The following is a 26,846-nucleotide window of genomic DNA, read 5'->3' on the forward strand; positions in this document are numbered from 1 at the left end:
TAAATATTTTAGTATGCATTTCTAAAGACTAGGACATGCTATTACTGAACCACAGTATAGCTATCAAAATCAGGAAATTTAACACTGGTAAAACGCTATTACCTACAGGGGCCCCAGGTTCCAATCTCTGGTCGGGGAACTAGACCCCACATGCATGCCACGACTAAGAGTCTGTGTGCTATAACTAAGAAGTCCGCATGCCGCAACTAAGAAGTCCACATGCCGCAACTAAGAGCCCGCGTGCGGCAACTAAAGATCCCACATGCCACAACTAAGCCCTGGTGCAGCCTAAATAAATAAATATTAAAAAATAAGTAAATTTTAAAAATGCTGTTACCTAATCCAAAGAACGTATTCACAGTTCGACAATTATCCCAATAATATCTCTTTAAAAGATACTATAAGCTTTAGTTTTTCTCCTTGTCCAGGATCCAATTTAGGATCCTGAGTTCATTTAGCTGTCATGTCTCTTTAGTTTCCTTTAATCTGAAACAATCCCTCAGCCTTTCTTATTTCTTGACTTTGACTTTTTTGGAGAGTATTAGTAGATTCTTTAAGAATGGAGTGTCCCTCAATTTGCATTTGTCACATGTTTCCTCATAATTAGGTTCAGGTTACAGATTTTTTGCAGGAATACCACTGAAGTGATGATGTGTCCTTCTGAATGCATCATGTCTGGAAGCACATGATGTGGATTATCCTCTATTGGTGATGTTTAGCTTTGATTTCTTCACTAAGGTGGTATCTACCATGTTTTCCTCTGAAAAAGTTACTGTTTTTTCCTTTGTAGATAATAGGTAACTTGTGGTGAGATGTTTTGAGATTATGTAAATATCCTGCTCCTCATCCAACTTTTACCCGTTACTCATTCATCTTAGCATCCACTGATGATATTTTCCTAACTTCATCATACCTTATATTTATTAAGTGGCATTCTGCTGTAAGGGAGATTCTCTTCTCCCCCATTTAAAAATTTATTCATATCCATCTATATCGATAAATATATCAGTATGAACTCATGAATTCATATTTTATTCAGTGGGTTATAATTCATTAGTATCATTTATTTTGATACTCAAAATGTCCCTGCTTTAGCCAGCAGGAGCCCCTTCTAGCTGACTTGTACTGTCTTGTGATTCTATTGAATACTTCCTTGCTTTCTAGCTCAAGAAGGTATTCCAGGCTCATCCTGTATTTTCCCTGCCCCAGCCCTAGGATAAACCATTTCTTCAAAGAGCCCTGGTTCCTTTTCGTGGAGAATGGTATTTAGAAACCACAATGTGGCTGCTGGCTGAGTGCTTGTTATTACCTCCGGGACTTCTCAGAGGACACAGTGGACACACACACAACACCACACACACACACACACAATTTTAGTTTCATTTATTTTTTAAAAATTTTATTTATTTATTTTTGGCTGCGTTGGGTCTTTGTTGCAGTGTACAGGCTTCTCATTGCAATGGCTTCTCTTGTTGCGGAGCACAGGCTCTAGGTGCGTGGGCTTCGGTAGTTATGGCATGTGGGCTCAGTAGTTGTGGCTCGTGGACTCTAGAGTGCAGGCTCAGTAGTTGTGGCGCACGGGCTTAGTTGCTCTGTGGCATGTGGGATCTTCCTGGACCAGGGATCAAACCCATGTCCCCTGCGTTGGCAGGTGGATTCCTAACCACTGTGCCACCAGGGAAGTCCCTTAGTTTCATTTAAAAAGAGATATTTAAGAACACATGCAAAAATTTTATCTGATTTTTATCTTTCTCCATACTAATGTAGCCACCAATTAATTAGCAGTTAGAATGAAGAAATTATAAAACTACTGAAATGTCACCTGTATGCGACATCTTTTTTAATTTTTTTATAGGCTGGAATTATCAGAGAGGCAGTGTTGATCAGTGGAAAGAGCACCCCATCAACTTTTCCGTCACACTGCTTGCTTTGGACATGTCCACCTTTCCCTCAGTTAGAAAAGAGTGAAAATATCTACTTCAGGGATTAGAAAACTAACAAAAAGTACCTGCCACTCATTGAGTTGCTCAATAAACTGTTGATTTCTGATTTATCTAGGCATTTTCCTTTTTTCTTTCCTATTTCTGTAGTTCACGTCACCGGTTAAATTGTTGAAAATGGTTTTATATATTAAATTATAAATGTCACCTAGAAGTTTGGAAAAGATGAACTTTAATTTTTAGCTCAGAGTGGGGGACATATCCAACCTGTTGAAGTCCACAGTTTGGCTTTCTGGGCTGAATTTCTGTCTGTGATGGGGCCATGTGCCTGTTCAGAGGTCACGGGGAGTTGCTGATTGCAAATGAACCCTATTCTTTAGTCCTGTGTGTGTTGCACAACCATTTCTAATTTGAACAGACTAATTACTGGTAAAACTGGTAAAATGTTAGATTTAGGGATGGAGATTTGATTAAAATGTAGGATCCTGTATTCTTCCTAAACACTACAAACAGCAGCAGCCACTTTAAAAATGATTTTTAACAGCTTTTTTGGGGATATAATTTACATGCCACAAATTCACCATTTTAAGTGTACATTCAGTGGTTTTTTAGTATATCACAGAGTTGTGCAATCATCACCACAATCGATTTTAGAACATTTTCAACACCCCTAAAAGAAACCATGTACCCATTAGCAGTCATTCCCCAGTCCCACTTCTTGCAGGCTCTGACAACCACTAATCTACTTTCTGTCTCTAAGGATTTGCCTATTCTGGACATTTCATATAAATGAAATCATACAATATGTGGCCTTTTGTGACTGCTGCTTTCATTTAGCATAATGTTTTCAAGGTTCATCCATGTTATAAAAATGAATGTAGTACTTCATTCCTTTTTATGGCTGAATAAAATTCCATTATAAGAGTTCTGATTTCTTCACATCCTCATTAACACTTGTTATTGTCTGTTTTTTTATTTTAGCTATCCTAGTGGGTGTGAAGTGGCATCTCATTGTGGTTTTGATTTGCATTCCCCTGATGGGTAATGATGTTGAGCATCTTTTCATGTGCTTATTGGCCATTTGTATATCTTAGGAGAAATACCTATTCAGATATTTTGGCCATTTTAAAATTGGGTTGTCTTTTTATTATTGAGTTGTAATAGTTCTTTAACAACCACTTTTTGAGGGCCTAGTATGAGCACCAAGACCATGCTAGGTGCTTCATCTGCACTTCTTTGTTTAATCCTCATAAAAGCCCACATGGTAAGTTTTGTACCTTGTTTATAGATGAGGAGATTGATGATCAGAGTTAAAACAATTTATCTAAAGAGAGTCTTAAGTGGTAGTGGTCAAGACTCTAACCTTCATCTATCTGAGTTCAAATTTCCTGTTTTGTTGGCTATTCTGTGCTTCTGATCTTTGACATTGTTGAAACAGTGCCTGTGTTCTAGGCCTTAGAATGAAAATTTCAGGAAGCACAGAGGGAATTCATACACTAAATAGTTAATCTTCAGAGTCCCTTCCAACATTTTATATACTAGATTTATTCCAGAAAACTTACGTATAAACCAAGGTAAAAAAAAATAAAAATAATCAGACTTTAGTTTCTGCTAAAAGAACTTTGAATATAAAGAAATCATGAGGTGCATCCTTTTGTAATATGAGTAAGTTATTTTCTGAGTTTACGTAAGTTATATTTAGCTTCCCTAGAGCAGGGCACATATCAAATAAATTGTAAGATATGAGGGATTTTCAGAAAATATTGATATAACTTTATATATTAATTATTTTTCCCTAATCTAGATGAAAAGTTGGTTAATCATTAACTGAGTGAAATTTTCAACAGAAGCAAAATAAATATCTGTGACCTGTCAGAACTTGTCTGAACTCTGCCCCAATAAAGTATCAAGATACTTTGTATGTACGCTGAAAAGTGTCAGTTATTATTTTATCACATACAGTTAGGAAGTGGCAAGCTTGGAGAGGGCACAGTGATGTTTATGATTAAAGGCTGAAAAGTTGGACTATTAATGAAATGAAACTGGCTTGTGGAGGACTAGTTGTAGCCACTTGATTTTAGGTCACTCATTCAGACTTTTGACTGAGAAAATGGTGTACCATAGATAATTCTGCTCTAAATGGAACAGGAAAAAAATAGAATTTAGCTAAGAGAGAATTCAGTGTAATTCAGTTCTATTCAGTCACTATTTACTGAATACCTATTGTGTGCCAGGAACTGGGGATATAAATAAAGATTATTTTTTTAAAAAGCTGTGGTATCTGCTCTTGAGAAACTGACATTTAGTAGGGTTTCACAGAAAGAGAGTTTCCTGGCCTGGATCTTGAAGGGTAAAATGGAATTTGCTAAGACAGAGGTGTTCCAGACACAGGGAGCAGCAAGGGCAAAGGCATGGAAGTATGAAGTAGCATGCCATGCTCTGAGAATTGCATGTATTTCAGCATGGTGGCAGCTTACTTCCATTCCTTGTTGTGATATTAATATGATTTCTCTAGTAGGTTCACTTTTCAACCTCTTAGACTTTCCATACCCTCCTTTCACCCTCATTTTCAGCTGATTACTTTGCCTTGTATGTTGTTGAAAAAACAGAAGCCATTAGACCCAAAGTCCCTCATCTTCCATCCCAAGACTTATAGACCTGTCTAGCATTTTACCCATCTGATCCTCTTCTTCCCTTGAGTCTCCTCCTCTTCCTTCATAGGTCACTAGATCTCATCCCCCTTCACCTTCTCAAGACTTCTCTCCTATCTCTTTTCCCCCGGTTCATTACCATCATCAGGCAAACATGCTCTAATATGTTAATCTTAAAACAAAAACAAACTTTCCTTAATACCACCCTCCCCTCCAGAGACCACTCCATTTCACTGTTCCCCTGAAAGTAATGTCTCAAAAGAGACACACTGTTTCTACTTCCCTCTCCTATTCACTCTTTAATTTACTGTAACCTTTACTGACTTCTGCCTTCCAGCACTTGCTTAATATTGCTTTTGTCCAGGTCACCTGAACTCTTCATGTTGCCAATCCAGTGGGTATTTGACCTTTGGCAGCATTTGACATAGTTTCCTCCCCTCCTCCCTCCCTCCCTCCCAGATTCTTTCTCCCCTCTTGGCTTCTATGACATTATGTTCTTCTAGTTTTCCTCTTGCATCACTGGCTACTGCTTCCTCTTCCCTCCCAGACTTCTAAATAATTAAGATCCACAGGGTATTGTCCTAGGCTTACTTCTTTCTCAGGTGAGCTTGTCTGTTCCTATTGATTTAAATACTTTCATTATGCTAATGATTATCCGACTTCATCTCCAGCCTAGACTGCTTCTGAGCTCCAGACTCTCATATCCAACTGCCTTCTTGTCTCACAAAGGTCGCATACTGACTGTGCCTGAGATGGGACTTTGATCCCCTTTACTCCCACTGCATTCTTCCTTTTGTCAATAAATGGCACTATCATCCCTTCAGTTATGCAGGCCAAACCCCTAAATCATCCTTGCTCTTTCCCCTCCCCCTTGGATCTCTCTCGTGCCCAGCAGCAAGGCTTATGGATTCTATGTTTAAAATATGTTTTGAATCCACTTCCTTCCCTCCATCTCCACTGGCAGACTGCCTCCACTTCCTATCTGAACCACTCCAGCAGCCTCATAACCCTCTCCCCACCTAAATTCTTGCATCCCAACCCCAACAATTCATTGTCTGCACAGTTGTAAGAATAATCACAAATCAAACTATTTCACTTCCGTGTTTAATCATTTCAGTGGTTTCCCAAATTCCCTACTTTGGCCTGGATGGTCTGGTCCCTGCCCAGTTCTCCAATTTCATTTCGTGTCATTCTCCCCCCACTTACTGTACTCTAGTGACTGGTCCTCTTTTATTTCTCTCTCAGGATCTTTGCAAGTTTCCTCTTTGAATGTCTAGCTCCTTTTCTTCCTTTAATTGGGTCTTAGCTTAAATTCACATGCTCAGAGACATCATTCCTTGACTGCCTTAACCTAAAGTAGGTTCCTCTTTTTGTCGGCTTCCTAATACTTGTAATTATTTTGTCTGTTTACATCTTTTTTTCCTGGAAAAATATAGACTCAGTGAGGACTGGGACTGGGTCTGACTTGTTCACCATTGTACTCCCAGTACCTCGAACAATGCTTGGCCTGTAGCAAGCAGTCATTAAATATTTATGAAATGATAGAAAGAAGGAAAGGGAAGGGAAGGGAAAGGAGAAATGGGTGGGGTGGGTGGGGAGAAAGAGAGAAGGAAGGAGAGGAGGTAGAGAAAGAAGGAAAGAAATGCTTTGCTTACTGAGCAGCTGCTACGCTCTTGACTCCTTCAAGTATATCCTTCCCATGTTTGTTGTTCCAGTCCTGGCCTCAGCCACCGCCAGGATGCTTGTGGTATGTCAGAGGAATTACTTAAAATCCTAAGGCGCCCTCATCTTCTTCAGACCTTTCAGTTTCTCTCAGCATCTAACGCTTGAGGCTCTGCAGCCTGTAATAGTCGTGGCTGTCATTTTTTACCATGGGCCAGGGTCTCTGCTAGGTACCTTCCCCACGGGATTCCACTTAATTCTGCAAAGTCACTGGCACCCTCCACCTTCTTCCCTGCCTCCCCACCAGAGGTTGCACAGAGATGAAGAAGCTTGCTCAGAATCGCATAGCTAGTGAGTGGAGGAAGCCTTGGGATTCTAACCCAGGCTTTTGTAGCTATAGGGACTATGTTCTTTCTGCCACATCAGGCCATTTATCTATGGTTGTTCCCCAAGTATCAAGCAACCAATAGACGGATGTTGGTAAATTCATATCTTGTATCATAGCTAAAAAATAAATCTCGAGTCCAACCTCTGCTTACTCCCCACTTCATTACACCGTTTAATCACCATCGTCTCTTGCCTGGACTACTGCAGTAGCCTCTTAATTGGTCTCCCTGCCTCCTCACTTGCCCTCTTATAGTCCATTTTCCAGCTAGCAGCCAGATTTATTTTTTAAAACATGTAAATTGGATTGTGCTACTCTCCACCTTATACCCTGCAGTTCTCAAGGTACTTAAAATAAAACCCAAACTCTTAACTGTGACCTATAAAGCCCCTTGTTATCTTGCCCTGCATGTTTCTGTGACCTTAGGTCCTTCTCCTCTGCTCTACTCCAGCCATACTGGCCGTCTTATAGTTCCTTTAACTGCGAAGCTAGTTTCTACATCTAGTTCTTTATACTGGAAGTATAGAGCTGACTTCTCCACCTAAATCTTTACATGGCTGGCTCATTTACATAATTTAAGACCTAATTTAAATATCACCTCCTCAGAGAGGCCTATCTGACTAGGCTGTCTAAAATAGACCACCCAGGGACTTCCCTGGTGGTCCAGAGGTAAAGAATCCGCCTTACAATGCAGGGGACACCAGTTCGATCCCTGGTCAGGGAACTAAGATCCCACATGCCTGCAGGGCAACTAAGCCTGCGCCACAACTACTGAGCTCGCGTGCCTCAACTAGAGAGCCCGCGTGCCGCAAACTGCAGAGCCCACGTGCTCTGGAACCCACACGCCATAACTACAGAGCCTGTGTGCCACAACTAGAGAGAGAACCCACACGCCGCAATGAAAGAGCCCGCACGCCTCAAAGAAGACCCTGCGTGCTGCAACGAAGACCCGACGCAGACAAAAATAAATTAAATAAATATATAAATAATAAAATAAATCTTTAAAAAATAAAAAATGAAATAGACCAACACACATAACTATACTTTTCTTTATATCCCCTTTATCTGCCTTATTTTCTTCATAGTAACTATATTCTTTATTTTTTGCATGTTCATTGTCTCCCCCAGTGGCATAGAAGCTTCATGAGGGTAGGTTCGTTGGTTTAATATATTTTCAAGGACAAAGCCTACCACCTAGTGAGCACTCAATATTTGTTGTAAAATGGGAAGAAAAGCTTAATTGTTTTATTGGCTTAATAACAGTTTCCTTTGGGTAAAAGGCACAGCATCTCTGTTAGGGTTTTTGAAAATTACTACTGTATAAATGTTGAAAAACCTAGTACCTATATGACTCCATGGATTGAAATCGATTCTTTTACCCAGTTCTTTTAGAACTCATCAAATTGAGGCTGCTCCAACCAGCTCTGCAGTTGATGGATTTAAGGCAAATCTTGTCTTTAAGGAGATTGAGAAGAAGCTTGAAGAGGTAAGATTTATGTAAAATATTGGGATATTTCTTACGGAAAAACCCGAACGAACTTTTTGGTCAACCCAATACTACCAGGAGGACCCTGGGGCTAGAGGAAGCAGATATAGATTTCAGGTGTTGCCATGAGTGGTGCCAGTTGAAAATTTATATCGTACTGTCAAGTATTGAGTGTATTTTATACTTCTTAGTGTCTACTATGGCTTCCTTGTAATTCTGGTAAGAGTGCATTTCAGAGATGAATAAATCTCCAGATTTGAGTTATGTAAAGGGATTCTAATTTATTTTGGTGTAATTTCCTTCTGAATTAAAAAGATCTTACTTAGAACCATTCGAAAGAATAATATTTAAAGGAGCCTTAAAGGTACCTAATATTGGGCTTCCCTGGTGGCGCAGTGGTTGAGAATCTGCCTGCTAATGCAAGGGACACGGGTTCGAGCCCTGGTCTGGGAAGATCCCACATGCCGCAGAGCAATTAGGCCCGTGAGCCACAGCTGCTGAGCCTGCGCGTCTGGAGCCTGTGCTCCGCAACAAGAGAGGCCACGATAGTGAGAGGCCCGCGCACCGCGATGAAGAGTGGCCCCCGCTTGCCGCAACTAGAGAAAGCCCTAGCACAGAAACGAAGACCCAACATAGCAATCAATCAGTCAATCAATAAATCATTAAAAAAAAAAAGGTACCTAATATCAAAACTCCTTTTAAAAAGAAATCTTTTGTGCTTGAGTTTTTCACAGTTTTAAAATTTGTTTTTCTTGTTGTAAAAATGAGCTAATTAAAAGGATTATACAGAAACATATAAAGAAGAAAAATTTTAAATCTCCTGAAATGCCATTACTAAGAGTTAACTAAACCGTTCACAGTGGTTGACATTCTTTCAGACATCTCTCTGTGTGTATTAACAACATACAGTTTTACATAACTAGGATCATATAATACTTGTTGAGTTTTTAAATTTATATATGCAACTATGTTTATGTACAGTACTTAGTTCTTAAAAAAAATTTTTTTTTATACAGCAGGTTCTTATTAGTTATCCATTTTATGCATATTAGTGTATAGATGTCAATTGCAATCTCCCAATTCATCCCACCGCCACCACACCCTGTCCCCGCTTTCCCCCCTTGGTGTCCATACGTTTATTCTCTACATCTGTGTCTCTATTTCTGCCTTGCAAACTGGTTCATCTGTACCATTTTTCTAGAATCCACATATATGCGTTAATATACGATATTTGTTTTTCTCTTTCTGACTTACTTCACTCTGTATGACAGTCTCTAGGTCCATCCACGTCTCTACAAATGACCCAATTTCGTTCCTTTTTATGGCTGAGTAATATTCCATTGTATATATGTACCACAACTTCTTTATCCATTTGTCTGTCGATGGGCATTTAGGTTGCTTCCGTGACCTGGCTATTGTAAATAGTGCTGCAATGAACATTGGGGTGCATGTGTCTTTTTGAATTATGGTTTTCTCTGGATATATGCCCAGTAGTGGGATTGCTGGGTTATATGGTAATTCTATTTTTAGTTTTTTTTTTCTTTTAACATCTTTATTGGACTAAAATTGCTTTACAATGGTGTGTTAGTTTCTGCTTTAATACAAAGTGAATCAGCTATACATATACATATATCCCCATATCTCGTCCCTCTTACATCTCCCTCCAACCCTCCCTATCCCACCCCTCTAGGCGGTCACATAGCACCGAGCTGATCTCCCTGTGCTATGTGGCTGCTTCCCACTAGCTATCTATTTTACATTTGGTAGTGTATATATGTCCATGCCACTCTCTCACTCTGTCTCAGCTTACCCTTCCCCCACCCTGTGTCCTCAAGTCCATTCTCTACATCTGCGTCTTTATTCCTGTCCTGCCCCTAGGTTCTTCAGAACCTTTTTTTTGTTTGTTTTAGGTTCCATGTATATGTGTCAGCATACGGTATTTGTTTTTCTCTTTCTGACTTACTTCACTCTGTATGACAGACTCTAGGTCCATCCACCTCACTACAAATAACTCAATTTCATTTCTTTTTATGGCTGAGTAATATTCCATTGTATATATGTGCCACATCTTCTTTATCCATTCATCTGTCCATGGACACTTAGGTTGCTTCCATGTCCTGTCTATTGTAAATAGAGGTGCAGTGAACATTGTGGTACATGACTCTTTTTGAGTTATGGTTTTCTCAGGGTATATGCCCAGTAGTGGGATTGCTGGGTTGTATGGTAGTTCTATTTTTAGTTTTTTAAGGAACCTCCATACTGTTCTCCATAGTGGCTAGGTCAATTTACATTGCCACCAACAGTGCAAGAGGGTTCCCTTTTCTCCATACCCTCTCCAGCGTTTGTTGTTGTAGATTTTCTGATGATGCCCACTCTGATGGGTGTGAGGTGATACCTCACTGTAGTTTTGATTTGCATTTCTCTAATAATTAGTGATGTTGTGCATCTTTTCATCTGCCTCTTGGCCATCTGTATGCCTTCTTTGGAAAAATGTCTATTTAGGTCTTCTGCCCATTTTTGGATTGGGTTGTTTGTTTTTTTAACATTGAGCTGCATGAGCTGTTTATATATTTTGGAGATTAATCCTTTGTCCATTGATTCGTTTGCAAATATTTTCTCCCATTCTGAGAGTTTGTCTTTTTGTCTTGTTTATAGTTTCCTTTGCTGTGCAAAAGCTTTTAAATTTCATTAGGTCCCATTTGTTTATTTTTTTATTTCCATTACTCTAAGAGGTGGGTCAAAAAAGATCTTCCTGTGATTTATGTCAAAGAGTGTTCTTCCTATGTTTTCCTCTAAGAGTTTTATAGTGTCCGGTCTTACATTTAGGTCTTTAATCCATTTTGAGTTTGTTTTTGTGTATGGTGTTAGGGAGTATTCTAATTTTATTCATTTACATGTAGCTGTCCAGTTTTCCCAGCACCACTTATTGAAGAGGCTGTCTTTTCTCCATTGTATATCCTTGACTCCTTTGTCATAGATTAGTTCACCATAGGTGTGTAGATTTATCTCTGGGCTTTCTATCCTGTTCCATTGATCTATATTTCTGTTTTTGTGCCAGTACCATATTGTCTTGATTACAGTAGCTTTGTAGTATAGTCTGAAATCAGGGAGTCTGATTCCTCCAGCTCCGTTTTTTTCCCTCAAGATTGCTTTGGCTGTTCGGTGTCTTTTGTGTCTCCATACAAATTTTAAGACTTTTTGTTCTAGTTCTGTAAAAAATGCCCTTGGTAATTAGATAGGGATTGCACTGAATCTGTAGATTGCTTTGGGGAGTATAGTCATTTTCACAATATTGATTCTTCCAATCCAAGAACATGATGTATCTCTCTATCTGTTTGTGTCATCTTTGATTTCTTTCATCAGAGGCTTATAGTTTTCTGAGTACAGGTCTTTTACCTCCTTAGGGAGGTTTATTCCTAGGTATTTTATTCTTTTTGTTGCAACGGTGAATGGAATTGTTTCCTTAATTTCTCCTTTTGATCTTTTGTTGTTAGTGTATAGGAATGCAAGAGATTTCTGTGCATTAATTTTGTATCCTGCAACTTTACCAAATTCATTGATTAGTTCTAGTAGTTTTCTGGTAGCATCTTTAGGATTATCTATGTGTAGTATCATGTCATCCGCAAACAGGGACAGTTTTACTTCTTCTTTTCCAATTTCTATACCTTTTATTTCTTTTTCTTCTCTGATTGCTGTGACTGACTAGGACTTCCAAAACTATGTTGAATAATAGCAGTGAGAGTGGACATCCTCGTCTTGTTCCTGATATTAGAGGAAATGCTTTCAGTTTTTCACCATTGAGAATGTTGTTTGCTGTGGGTTTGTCGTATATGGCCTTTATTATGTTGAGGTTGGTTCCCTCTGTGCCCACTTTCTGGAGAGTTTTTATCATAAATGGGTGTTGAATTTTGTCAAAAGGTTTTTCTGCATCTATTGAGATAATCATATGGTTTTTATTCTTCAATTTGTTAATATGGTGTATCACACTGATTGATTTGCATATATTGAAGAATCCTTGCATCCCTGGGATAAACCCCGCTTGATCATGGTGTATGATCCTTTTAATGTGTTGTTGGATTCTGTTTGCTAGTATTTTGTTGAGGATTTTTGCATCTATATTCATAAGTGGTATTGGTCTGTAATGTTTTTTATAGTATCTTTGTTTTGTTTGGTATAAGGGTGATGGTGGGCTAATAGAATGAGTTTGGGAGTGTTTCTTCCTCTGCAATTTTTTGGAAGAGTTTGAGAAGGATGGGTGTTAGCTCCTCTCTGCATGTTTGATAGAATTCACCTGTGAAGCCATCTGGTCCTGGACTTTTGTTTCTTGAAAGGTTTTTAACCACAGTTTCAAATTCATTACTTGTGATTGGTCTGTTCATATTTTCTATTTCTTCCTGGTTCAGTCTTGCAAGGTTATACGTTTCTAAGAATTTGTTCATTCCTTCCAGGTGGTCCATTTTATTGGCATAGAGTTGCTTGTAGTAGTGTCTTATGATGCTTTGTATTTCTGTGGTGTCCATTGTAACTTCTCCTTTTTCATTTCTAATTTTATTGATTTGAGTCCTCATCTTCTTTTTCTTGATGAGTCTGGCTAAAGGTTTATCAACTTTGTTTATCTTCTCAAAGAACCAGCTTTTAGTTTTATTGATCTTTGCTGTTGTTTTCTTTGTTTCGATTTCATTTATTTCTGCCCTGATCTTTATGATTTCTTTCCTTCTACTAAGTTTGGGTTTTGTTTGTTCTTCTTTCTCTAGTTCCTTTAGATGTAAGGTTAGATTGTTTTTTCGAGATGTTTCTTGTTTCTTGAGGTAGGATTGTTTTGCTATAAACTTCCCTCTTAGAACTGCTTTTGCTGCATCCCATAGGTTTTGGATCATCGTGTTTTCATTGTTATTTGTCTCTAGGTATTTTTTGATTTCCTCTTTGATGTCTTCATTGATCGCTTGGTTATTTAGTAATGTATTGTTTAGCTTCCATGTGTTTGTGTTTTTTACATTTTTTCCCCCTGTAGTTTATTTCTAACCTTATAGCATTGTGGTCGGAAAAGATGCTTGATATGATTTCAGTTTTCTTAAATTTACCAAGGCTTGATTTGTGACCCAAGATGTGATGTATCCTGGAGAATGTTCCGTGTGTACTTGAGAAGAAAGTGTATACTGCTGTGTTTTGATAGAATGTCCTATAAGTATCAATTAAATCTATCTGGTCTATTGTGTCATTTAAAGCTTGTGTTTCCTTATTAATTTTCTGTCTGGATGATCTGTCCATTGGTGTAACTGAAGTGTTAAAGTCCCCCACTATTATTGTGTTACTGTCAATTTCCTCTTTTATAGCTGTTAGCATTTGCCTTATGTGTTGAGGTGCTCCTGTGTTGGGTGCATATATATTTATAAGTGTTGGATTGATCCCTTGATCATTATGTAGTGTCCTTCCTTGTCTCTTGTAACTTTCTTTATTTTAAAGTCTATTTTATCTGATACGAGTATTGCTACTCCAGCTTTCTTTTGATTTCCATTTGCATGGAATATCTTTTTCCATACCTTCACTTTCAGTCTGTATGTTTCTCTAGGTCTGAAGTGGGTCTCTTGTAGACAGCATATATATGGGTCTTGTTTTTGTATCCATTCAGCGAGCCTGTGTCTTTTGGTTGGAGCATTTAATCCATTCACATTTAAGGTAATTATCAGTATGTATGTTCCTATTACCATTTTCCTAATTGTTTTGGGTTTGTTTTTGTAGGTCCTTTTCTTCTCTTGTGTTTCCCACTTAGAGAAGTTCCTTTAACATTTGTTGTAGAGCTGGTTTGGTGGTGCTGAATTCTCTTTGCTTGTCTGTAAAAATTTTGATTTCTCTGTCGAATCTGAATGAGATCCTTGGTGGGTAGAGTAATCTTGGTTGTAGGTTCTTCCCTTTCATCACTTTAAATATATCTTGCCGCTTCCTTCTGGCTTGTAGAGTTTCTGCTGAGAAATCAGCTGTTAACCTTATGGGAGTTCCCTTGTATGTTGTCATTTTTCCCTTGTTGCTTTTAATAATTTTTCTTTGTCTGTAATTTTTGTCTATTTGATTAGTATATGTCTTGGCGTGTTTCTCCTTGGGTTTATCCTGCCTGGGACTCTCTGTGCTTCTTGGACTTGGGTGGCTATTTTTTTCCCATGTTAGGGAAGTTTTCTACTATAATCTCTTCAAATATTTTCTCGAGTCCTTTCTCTCTCTCTTCTCCTTCTGGGACCCCTATAATACGAATGTTGGTGCATTTAATGTTGTCCCAGAGGTCTTTTAGGCTGTCTTCATTTCTTTTCATTCTTTTTTCTTTATTCTGTTTCCACGGCAGTGAATTCCACCATTCTGTCTTCCAGGTCACTTATCCATTCTTCTGCCTCAGGTATTCTGCTAATGATTCCTTCTAGTAGTTTTCATTTTAGTTATTGTATTGTTCAACTCTGTTTGTTTGTTCTTTAATTCTTCTAGGTCTTTGTTAAACATTTCTTGCATTTTCTCGATCTTTGCCTCCAATCTTTTTCTGAGGTCCTGGATCATCTTCACTATCATTATTCTGAATTCTTTTTCTGGAAGGTTGCCTGTCTGCACTTCATTTAGTTGTTTTTCTGGGGTTTTATCTTGTTCCTTTATCTGGTCCATAGTCCTCTGCCTTTTCATTTTGTCTATCTGTCTGTGAATGTGTTTTTTGTTCCACAGGCTGCAGGATTATAGATCTTCTTGCTTCTGCTGTCTGCCCTCTGGTGGATCAGTAATTAGTTCTTGATAGATAATAATCATACTAAAGCAATCTAACAGTAACTCTCCAGAATAGAGAGTTATGCTCTTCAGGCAAAATTAGGTATTTACTTCATTGTTTCAAACTTAAAGATATCTTGGAATTTCATAATTGATTTTAATTATGACCAACAAGGCACAGTTACAGCCACAGTCACATAATTCCAATTTCACTTCTATTAAGGTGACCAGTGGGCTGAAATAAAGGATTCAAAACATTTAAGGTGTGCATTTCACTCATGTTAGAGCCACAGTGTGAAGGCAAGCATTGTGCATATCTTGTAACTCCCTTATTATAGCACAAAGGATTTCTTAACACCTTAAGGTGATTGTGCTGTGGATGGCAAAACAGCTAAAGTGACTGACGTGTCTTGACAAAGTACCCTGCATTTCTAGAATTCTCATAATGATCAACAATCTTCTGAGGTAGAGGGGGCCAGGGCTGACAGTTCCTAGCAGGCAGGCAGTGTCCCAGTAGCTTGGAGACCTATCTTGCCGCCATCTTGAGGGATACACCCTCATTAGTCTACCTGTTGTTTTGTTTTTTTTTTAATATTCATTTATTTATTTATGTGGCTGCTCCAGGTCTTAGTTGCGGTATGTGGGATCTTTAGTTGCTGCATGTGTGATCTAGTTCCCTGACCAGGGATTGAACGTGGGCCCCCTGTGTTGGGAGTGTGGAGTCTTAGCCACTGGACTGTCAGGGAAGTCCCTACCTGTTATTTTATAATCTGCTTTCTTCTCTTGATAGTATGTTCCCTGCCCATAAATATAAATCCTTACCATCAGTTTTAATGACCCCATAGTACACGTTTGAATATAGGTATCATAATCTATGTAACTAGCCTCCTGTGATGAACATTGCGTTGTATTTAAGTCTTGCAAGTAAAAAAAAAAAGGTATAATAAATTTCCTTTTGCCCTCATTTTTAAATACTTAATTCCATGATTACCTTAGCACAAAGAGTTAGAAGGGGAAATTGTTGGGTTGTTGGATATGTATGTTTAGCTTTTTGATACATGTTGCCAAACTATCCACCAAAAAGAGGGTACTAATTTACAAACTTAATGACAGTTCATGAGAGTGACGGTTTTTTCTTCACACTGTCTCCAGTGCTTTGTTGGCTGGTTTTAAAAAAATCTTTGCCAATAGTAGGAAAATATATCTCATTATTGTTTTTTAAATTTCTTTTATTACAAGTGTCCACTAAAGTGAAGCTGGACTCTCTAAGGGCTCAGCTTGAAACTAATTTTTTTCATGCCACCAGTATTTGCCTGCAGAGTAATCCATAGGATAGTTGCTTCTGCCAGGTTGTCCCTTTTTTTTTTTTTTTTTTCAACTTTATTCTGTCAAAAAAAAAAATAGTTTAGAGAGTATCTGGTATGGCTATATGTCCACCATTGCATATTTCATTACTGGGATTAACAAAACAGTGCTGTTTTTATTTCACAGTTTTCTTTTAGCTTTGCAAATGTATGCCTCTTGCTCCCATTTTAATTCTTTTCTTCTCCTTCTGTAACCTCACTTGCATGGACCTTGTCCCCTTGTTTCTTTCCTCCTTCCCACGATTGTCAGTTTCCTAAATGTTTGCAGTACTAGAAAGTGAAAGTCTTGGAATCTTTTGTCAATTCATGCATTTTCTGCATTGCAAAGGAAGCCTGGCAAGAGATTTTATTTCCACTTTTGTTTTCGTTAGCAATACCCCATTGCCCTTCTTTGAATTCTGTCTTAATTTTTTGTTCCTCTTAAGTTTACAACAGGACCTACTCCTTGACCCTTTGCCTACTCAGAAAGAGGTACTTTTCTTCAAGCAAGGAGGCACTTAGAACTTTCTTAGTATTAGTGATCTCTAGTGTTGCAACAGATGTGTATTTTCTTTACCCTTTTAACTCTCTCCCCGTCCATTTCCTTGCCCTCTCTCACTCCTTCTTCAATTTAAAATGTTTTATTGACCAAAGGATTTGATTTTATAAGAGGATCAGTTGGTTGTCAAAAGTAACAGCAAGTGCAAAATTAATCTACATCTGTCTTAAGGAAGTGGGAGGAATTTCCAGGTATTCAGGTAGAATTCCTAAACGTTTGCTGGTGATTTCCTGCTCTAACTTGTTGGTGTCTACCATAACTATTCCTGAGGCATTGTGCAAGCAGATGACGCATAGATGCAGCTGGAAGTAGCTGTTCATGGGCTGTTGGCCCCAAAGGAAGCCTGGCTCCTTGGGTGGCCCAGCACACCAGCATTACTACGTACTCTTCTAGATTATCTCCACAGAACCTTGAAGGATAAAGGATTTTAAGGAATGTGGAAAAGACTTGAACTTTCTTTTAATTGATTTATGGTGACAGAAACTACTTTTATAGGCTAAAGTTTGGAAGTATTGATATAACCTACTTTGCCATATGGTATGAGCAAATGGAAAGAGCATTGAATTTGAAGTTAAACCAACCTGAGATTGAATTCTGGTTGTATTGCTTACTTGTCATACGTCCTTGCCCCTCAGGGAACATTGAGTTTAGTGGGAAAATAGACATGGAAAATTTTTCCCGGAAAAAAAAAAAAACTGCTTTAGCAAGAAACTTGCAGGTGGGTGTATGTGCAAAGGGCTATCAAAGTGTCCAGTAGAGGCAGAAATGCCTTTCCAGAAGGGTTAGCATGTGAGCTGAGACTTGAATTGATGAAGTTAGGTGGGAATGGAGAGTAGGAGGAGGTGAGTGAACTGGGACAGGGCATGAGCAAGGGCATAGAGGCATGTATGTTCATGGCATTCAAAGCGGTCAGAACAAAAAAACCTGGGGAGGATGAAAAAGGGGCTGAAGATAAGAACATATAAATATCCTTCAGATTATGAAGAATTTTGAATGATATATAAAGCCAGACTTTATCCTGTAGGCTGTGGGGAGCCATTTAAATTCAAACCTGAAAGTGGTATTTATGTTAACGTTAGGTGGGTTATATTAGATGGATTAGTTGGCAGTAGGATAGAGAATAGTCTAAAGGGTTCTTAACCTTTTAGAGCCTCAGCAATTTTTTCTGCTTAGTGAGCTAATATTAACACCTGTGCAACTACTTAACAGGGTTTTATGAAAATTAAAGAAATAATGTATATAAAAGCACTTGAAAACTTTATAGCCCCCAAAAGATTATTGTTGTTGTTAATAGTTTTTCCGAAAGTTAACTTAATTTGAGTGAGATGTTTTAAGGGAAGCCAAAATAAGAGAATTTCTCTCCTTCGCTATAAAAATTTGACAATCATTTTGATTTCTTGATTTAATTAGAAAATGTTGGTAGTTGATTTCAGGACAGTCACATGTAAGAATTGCTTCCATGTCTGTTGAGATAAGTAGGCCTAGACTAAATATTTTTAGAATAGCTTCTTTGGAGTCCTGAGACCCATGGTTCATTCTAGATAGGTTCAGGTGTGTTATCTACGTACAAGAAAAAGATCGACACACCCATTAGGATAACTAAAATAAAGAAGACAGACAAAAGTGTTGGTAAGGATGTAGAGAAATTGGAACCTTCATTTGTTGCTGGTAGGAGTGTAACATGGTGCAGCCACTTTAGAAAACAGCTTGATAGTTCCTCAAAAGGTTAAACATTACCTTATGACCCAAATTTTTACTTGTAAATATAAGAGGAATTAGAGCCTATGTCCACATAAAAACTTGTGCACAAATGTCCATAGCAGTATCGTTGATAGCTGAAAAGGGGAAACAGCCATCAACTGATGAATGGCTAAACAAAATGTGCTACGTCCACACAATGGAACATTATTTGGCCATAAAAAGGAATTAATTACTGGTAACGTGCTTCAATGTGGATAAACCTTAAAAGCATTATACTAAGTGAATGAAGCCAGTCACAAAAGACCACATACTGTATGATTCCATTTGTGTGAAATGTCCAGAATAAGCAAATCCATCAAGACAGAAAGTGGGTTAGTGGTTGCCAGGGGCTAGCAGGAGGGGAGAATGGTGGGGGTGGGGGGTGACTGCTAATGGGTATGGTTTCCTTTTTGGGGTGATGAGAATGTTCTAATGTTAGATAGTGGTGTTGGTTGCACAACTTTGAATATACTGAAATACCATTGGATTATATATTTTAAAAGGATAAATTTTTGATATATAAATATCTCAATGAATTTGTTATAAAACAAACAAAACACAACAGAAAGAAAGAACTTAGGCCAGACTCTCTGCATACACAGAGGTTAGTACCTGAGAATAATTATTTGAGTATTTCAGGTATTTAGCACAGTGCCTGAACATAGTAAACACGAAAGTCTTTGTTAAAAGAAGAAATATGATGATACCAAAAGGAAGAATCTTGGATATAAATTATTGCAGGGATGTAAGGCTGAAAAAAAAAGGTGGTAAATAAAAACTCTATTAGAAATTATTAGAAAACTCAAAAGGTAGCCAATTCCAGAATAAATATGTAAAGATGAATATATTTTCTATATATTTGCAATTACCTAGTCATGAAATATAATGAAAAATATATCATTAACAAGAGTAATGTAAAATATAAAAAAACTAAGAATAAACTTGGCAAGAAATGTACAAAAGCCTATATGGGGGAAAATGACAAAATATTGCCAAGGGACATCAAGGAAAACTTAAAGATACACCATATTCATGGATGGGAGGACTTAATATTGTAAAGATATTACTTTTCCTCCAAACAGATCCATATATTGTATGTAGCCCCATTTATTTATTTGTTTGTTTATTTATTTATTTTGGCTGCGTTGGGTCTTTGTTGCTGCGTGCGGGCTTTCTCTAGTTGTGGGCGAGTGGGGGCTACTCTTTGTTGCTGTGCGTGGGCTTCTCATTGCGGTGGCTTCTCTTGTTGTGGAGTATGGGCTCTAGGCGTGCGGGCTTCAGTAGTTGCAGCACGCAGGCTCAGTAGTTGTGGCACATGGGCTCTAGGGCGTGCAGGCTTCAGTAGTTGTGGAGTGCCAGCTCAGTAGTTGTGACTCGCGGGCTCTAGAGCACAGGCTCAGTAGTTGTGGTGCACGGGCTTAGTTGCTCCGTGGCATGTGGGATCTTCCCCGACCAGGGATTGAACCCGTGTCCCCTGCATTGGCAGGTGGATTCTAAACCACTGCACCACGAGGGAAGTTCTTCCCCATTTTCGGGGGAAGAACTAACTAAATGATTATAATGTACATCTAGAGGAAAAAATGTCCAGAACAAATCCAAGAATAGTCAAGAATCTTTCTAAGAGAGGAATTATGGTATTTACTGTACCAAAGAGTAAAGTACATTTATAAAGCTATAGTACTGGCACAGGAATAGCAGACAGATCATAGAGTAAAATAATGGGAAAAAATGCCAGCGTTTATTGAGCAGTTACTCTGTGCTTTGTGGGTATTTAAATACCATACAACTCTATGAGGGTAGCTATATTATTATCTCCATTTCACAGATAAGAAAACTGAGATTCAGAGAGATTTAGTAACTTGCTCAGGGTTATATAAGTAGTGGCAGAGCAGGAATTCAAACCTATGCTGATTGCAAATTCATTGTTATTAATTAGTAAAATTTAATTCTTGGAGATTAACCTTAAGTAAATGAGGTTATGTAAAAATACTTACATATAAGAACGTTATGTACAGCATTGTTATAAGAGCCAGAAGTTAGGACTAACCTTAAACATCAAGCAGCAGAGTATTGGTTAAATAAAGTATAGTACACATCTACAATTAAAGACTATGTATGGTCATTTAAAATTATATGAACGAATACTTAATGACACAGTAATAAGGATAGCTATATTAAACCAAAAAGTGGATTACAAAACAGTATATACACTCATTTAAAAAATATATATGCAGAGAAAAAAGATAGAGGAGATTTATATCAAAATGTTATTTTCTGTGAGTGGTGAAATTATGAATGATTTGTTTTCTTTTTGCTTCTCAATATTTTCTATTTTTTCCACAGTACAGTATGTTTTTTTCTCTAAAGAAAAATAATTGCAATAAAATTATTGTGTGTGGTTTTTTCTTTTAAGGTGTGTGAGTTATTCACCCTGCCAGCCGGGTTAGCGGGTCCTCTGTGCTCCTGTATGCCCCTGTGTTCCCCTTTTTCATAGTGATCATAGTGTATTATCATTTACCCTTCTAACTCCGTAGCGTCTGGAATAATGTCTGGTGCCAATCATTGTTTCAGTCAATCAATATTTCAGTAAGGAAAGATGAAACAGTGGGAATGAAGGGGAGAGGGAGGGAGAAAGGACACCAACCTACGGAGATGTGGATCTGAGGTTATTTTTCTAGCTTCATTCCTCAAGATCCAAAAGTAGGTGGTGGATGGTATATTACTTGTATAATTCTTTATACTAATCCAGGAAATGAGTTGAACCACTTATCTTTAAATTCTGATTGTGGAACACCAAAAATATATGTGAAGGAATTTACCTACAAAGAAAAAGAGGAGTTAGGCTTCTTACGTTTAGAGAGGCCAGAGTGAATCTTTCAGAAATTATTGAGACAAATGAAGGCTGTTTCAGTAGAAAATGCTGCTGTGCCACCCACTCTCCCATTCTCCCTGTCCTTCCACCAGTTGTATCCAGAAAGCCATTTTCAACAAAAGATTTGGCAGATGACGGAGTTGTTGCCTGGTTGCCTTTCAGACTTTTCTGGGTAAAAGATCCTAAGGGAGCTTGGGGACTGTCTGCTGGCCCAGCTGCTCACGTCATTTATCTATTTAAACATTTAATTTGGGGAAAAGCCAGAGGAATGAACTTCATATAACTCTGTGTTATTTTTCTTTCCAGGAAGGGGAGCAGTTTGTGAAGAAAATCGGTGGTATTTTTGCCTTCAAGGTGAAGGATGGCCCTGGAGGTAAAGAAGCCACCTGGGTGGTGGACGTGAAGAATGGCAAAGGATCAGTGCTCCCTAACTCAGGTCAGTGCAGTGATGACTTCATTTACAGGAGCACTGACAAGTTCACAAAGAAGAATGGGGGCCTGCTTTGGTGTTCTCCGAAAGGGCTGGCTTTAGAGTTACAGGAGCTTGTTAAAGAACTGGGGAATCCTTGGGAACAGGAACAGGTCACAGCTGCTTCCTCCCGAAGACTGGGAGGCTCCATCACTGTCACCAGCCGTAGGCTTTGGAATTAGACAGACTTGGATTTGGAGTCCTGGTCCTGCCACTCACAGATTCTGGCCTTGAACAAATTATTTCACTTCTTTGAGCTTTGTTTTTTTCATTTGTAAATGGGAATAATAAATGGTACCTATTTCATAACGTCACGTGAGGATTAAGAGCATTATCTCCTAATAGCCTGTGAAGCACATGGTTCAGTGTATGGTTATGTGTCCTCAGAAGACCTGTCTGTACTCCCTACCTCCACTTCTCTCACCCAGTCTTTCTCTCACCCGTTCCAGTCAGCTTTGGTCCTCATTATTATCCCAAAACTGTTCTTGTCAAGGTCAAGTAACCACCATGTTGGTAAATTTAGTGGTTAATTCCCAGCCCTCATAATTATATTATTCTTCCAGGCTTTCTTCTTACCTCCTGGCTGTTCCTTCTTGGCTTCTCTCCCTGTTTTTTTCTGCATCTCTAAAAGTCTAAATGTTGCAGTGCTCTAAGGCTCAGTTCTATCTACATTTATTCCCTGGGACTCTCATCTAGTTTCATGCTTTTAAAACCGTCTCTACACTGATGACTCCCAGGTATCTTCAGCGTGAACTCAGATACTGAACTCCAAGGTGTATATCCAGCTGCATAACTGACAAGTTTACTTGGATCCTTAGTAGGTAGCTCAAAGCTAACATGTATGAAACTGAACTGCCGATCTTCCTCCCACTCCCCTTTAATTATGTTCTCCTCGAACTGTCTTCTGCATCTTGCTAAATTGCTCCTCTGTCTTACCAGTTCCTCAGTCTAAAACCCTTGAAGTCATGCTTGGCTCTTTTTTTTTTTTTAATTGAAGTATAGTTGATTTACAATGGTGTGCCAATCTCTGCTGTACAGCAAAGTGACTCAGTTATACACATATACACATGCTTTTTTTAATATTCTTTTTCATTATGGTTTATCCCAGGAGATTGGATATAGTTCCCTGTGCTATACAGTAGGAGCTGTTGTTTATCCATTCTAAATGTAATAGTTTGCATCTACCTTGGCTCTTCTTTTTCTCACAATCTACAGTCTAATCTGCCAGCAAATTCCATCCTATACTACTACCACCTTGGTCCTCCATCATATTTTGCCTGGTCTCCCTGTTTCTAACCTTCCACCCTATTTCTCCACACACCAGCTGGAGTGATCATTTTAAAACTCAAGTCAGATGTGACCCTTCTTGGCTCAAAACCATCCAGTGGCTTTGAGCTCACAGGGTAAAAACCAGGGTTCTTACAATCACACCACATGATCTGGCCCTAGTCTTCTCTGTCTTATTATACTCTCCCTCACTTGGCTCCAGTCACACTGGCCTCCTTGCTATTGCTTGAACGTGGGGCGTTTGCAGTTCAGGGGCTTTCTACTGCCTGGAATCGTCATCCCTCACATATCTTCATGGCTTGTTCTCCCATTTCCTTTGGGTTCTTGCCCAAATGTCACCTTCTCAGTGAGCCTTTCCCCAACCACACTTCTAAATCACACCTCCTTTACCATTCCCTATTGTCCTTTTCTGCCTTATTTTTCTTTATAGCGCTTACCGCCATCTGATATACCATATCTTATTTCTTTGCTTATTGTCCATCCCCCCCACTGGAGTTGTAAGCTGCATGAAGGCAGAGCTTTTTGCCTCTTAGGTTCACTGCTGCATTCACAGTGCCTAGAATAGTACCTGATACATGGTAGGCCTTCAGTAAAATAAATAAATAAATAATGAACAGCAGAATGAATCAATGATGCTCAGTAAGTGGTAGCTATATTGTATGTTATGTTTCTCTCGGAGAGAGCCTGGTGCGATTAAGAGATGCGATGGATAGGAACTAGCTTTTTAGAGGGCTATACTATGAACTTTGAAAACGATTTGATATATAATCAATCCCTTAAATCTTTTTGAGTAGAAAAGTAAAAGTCAGAGCTGTGTTTTAGAGGATGAAGCTGGTGTATTCGACCTGATGAATTAGAAATGAAGAAATCAGAAGCAGAGAGAGCAATTAGGAGGATGGATGGTACCACCATCTAAGTAAACAAAAAGGACAGCCGAGTGTTGGCAGTGAGAAAAAAGAATGTTGTTACATGGTAGTTGCTAGGGGTTTGGGGTGAAGTTGATGGTACTTGGAAGCTGTGAAGGAGAAGGAGATCTATCAAAGATGGTAGAGTTCATTATTGCTACATTACTGAAGAAGGTCCTGGAGGAGAGAATGACATCAGAAGCACAGGTGGAAGGAGGGTTAGCCTTAGCAAGGAGGGATGGATACTTCTTCCTCTAAGAGGGGGTAGATAAATATTCAGGGGCATTTTGAGGTACAGAGGGGTTTGGCAGAGATCCTGGAATAGAGTTTAGAGCTTGGAGAAAGGAGAAGATGTTAAGAGCAGTGTTATATGTACTGTTGAATAGGGAATCAACTAGAGATTAATGAAGGAAAAGCTGAGTGGTAGTAAGGGCATCTGGTGTGGGCAGCATTTTTTTTTCTCAAAATGAGTGGGCAGAAAAATGACTATGTTTGCATTCTGTGAGCTGCCATCTAACATGATGTATGAAGAAAAACTAAATGCTTCATCTAGATTCTAGCTTTTAGAAATAAAAAGAACTTTGGGGAAATAATGCCAATTTTTAAAAATGACTGAATGTTAATGCTTACTTCAGGATTTTATATACTGACATGTCTAGACAGATGTCAAGGTGATTTTTTTTAAAGTTTTTATTTTTCTTTAATTTTTATTTTTATTGGAGTATAATTGCTTTACAATGTTGTGTTAGTTTCTGCTGTACAATGAAGTGAATCACCTATATGTATAAATATATCCCCTCCCTCTTGGACATCCCACCCACCTAGGTCATCACAGAGCATCAAGCTGAGCTCCCTGTGCTATACAGCAGGTTCCCACTAGCTATCACTTTTATACATGGTAGTGTATTTATGTCAAACCTAATCTGCCAATTCATCCCACCCTCCCTTTACTCTCCTGTGTCCACATGTCTGTTCTCTATGTCTGCGTCTCTATTCCTGTCCTGCAAATACGTTCATCTGTACCATTTTTCTAGATTCCACATATATGTGTTAGTATATGATATTTGTTTTTCTCTTTCTGACTTCACCCTGTATGACTGACTCTAGGTCCATCCACATCTCTACAAATGACCCAATTTTGTTCCTTTTTATGGTTGAGTTATATTCCATTATATATATGTACCACATCTTCTTTATCCATTTATCTGTTGATGGACATTTAGGTTGCTTCCATGACCTGGCTATTGTAAATAGTGCTGCAATGAACATTGGGGTACATGTGACTTTTGTTTTTGTTTTTAATGTAACTTTTTTTTTTTTAACTTATTTTATTTTTTTGGCAACGTTGGGTCTTTGTTGCTGCACGCGGGCTTTTTCTCTAGTTGTGAGCAGTGGCTACTCTTCATTGCGGTGCACGGGCTTCTCTTTGTGGTGGCTTCTCGTTGCGGAGCACGGGCTCTAGGCGCGTGGGCTTCAGTATTTGTGGCATACGGGCTCAGTAGTTGTGGCTCACAGGCTCTAGAGCTCAGGCTCAGTAATTGTGGTGCACAGGCTTAGTTGCTCCGCAGCATGTGGGATCTTCCCGGACTAGGGCTCGAACCCGTGACCCCTGCATTGGCAGGTGGATTCTTAACCACTGCACCACTGGCGAAGCCCACATGTGACTTTTTGAATTATGGTTTTCTAAGGGTATATGCCCAGTGGTGGGATTGCTGGGTCATATGGTAGTTCTATTTTTAGTTTTTTAAGGAACCTCCATACTGTTCTCCATAGTGGCTGTATCAATTTACATTCCCACCAATAGTGCAAGAGGGTTCCCTTTTTTCCACACCCTCTCCAGCATTTATTGTTTGTAGATTTTTTGATGATGGCCATTCTGACCGGTGTGAGGTGATATCTCATTGTAGTTTTGATTTGAATTTCTCTAATAATTAGTGATGTTGAGTATCTTTTCATGTGCCTCTTGGTCATCTGTATGTCTTCTTTGGAAAAATGTCTGTTTAGGTCTTCCGCCCATTTTTTGATTGGGTTGTTTGTTTTCTTGATATTGAGCTGCATGAGTTGTTTGTATATTTTGGAGGTTAATCCTTTGTCCGTTACATCATTTGCAAATATTTTCTCCCATTCTGAGGGCTGTCTTTTCATCTTATGCTTTCCTTTGCTGCACAAAGGCTTTTAAGTTTAATTTAGGTTCCATTCGCTTATTTTTGTTTTTATTTTCGTTATTGTAGGAGGTGGGTCAAAAAAGATCTTGCTGTGATTTATGTCAAAGAGTGTTTTTCCTATGTTTTCATCTAAGAGTTTTGTAGTGTCCGGTCTTACATTTAGGTCTTTAATCCATTTTGAGTTTATTTTTGGGTATGGTGTTAGGGAGTGTTCTAATTTCATTCTTTTACATGTAGCCGTTCAGTTTTCCCAGGACCACTTATTGAAGAGACTGTCTTTTCTCCATTGTATACTCTTGCCCCCTTTGTCATATATTAGGTGACCATAGGTGCGTGGGTTTATCTCTGGGCTTTCTATCCAGTACCATTGATCTATATTTCTGTTTTTTTGTGCCAGTACCATACTGTCTTGATTACTGTAGCTTTGTAGTATAGTCTGAAGTCGGGGAGCCTGATTCCTACAGCTCTGTTTTTCTTTCTCAAGATTGCTTTGGCTATTTGGGGTCTTTTGTGTTTCCATACAAATTGTAAAATTTTTTGTTCTAGTTCTGTGAAAAATGCCATTGGCAATTTGATAGGGATTGCATTGCATCTGTAGATTGCTTTGGGGAGTATAGTCATTTTCACAATATTGATTCTTCTAA

General features: G+C 38.6%; 1 protein-coding gene across 2 annotated transcripts in view; it reads left to right on the forward strand.

The window, feature by feature from the left end:
• SCP2 (sterol carrier protein 2) overlaps positions 1-26,846 on the forward strand; it is a 148,679-nt gene that overhangs the window by 106,447 nt on the left and 15,386 nt on the right. For both annotated transcript variants that reach the window (XM_036866648.1, XM_036866655.1), the window contains 2 exons: positions 8,022-8,124; positions 21,683-21,812. In XM_036866648.1, the coding sequence (XP_036722543.1) occupies positions 8,022-8,124; positions 21,683-21,812 (233 nt within the window). The remainder of the gene's footprint in view (positions 1-8,021; positions 8,125-21,682; positions 21,813-26,846) is intronic.

This window comes from Balaenoptera musculus, chromosome 1 (assembly GCF_009873245.2).
Source record: "Balaenoptera musculus isolate JJ_BM4_2016_0621 chromosome 1, mBalMus1.pri.v3, whole genome shotgun sequence".
NCBI lineage: Eukaryota > Metazoa > Chordata > Mammalia > Artiodactyla > Balaenopteridae > Balaenoptera > Balaenoptera musculus.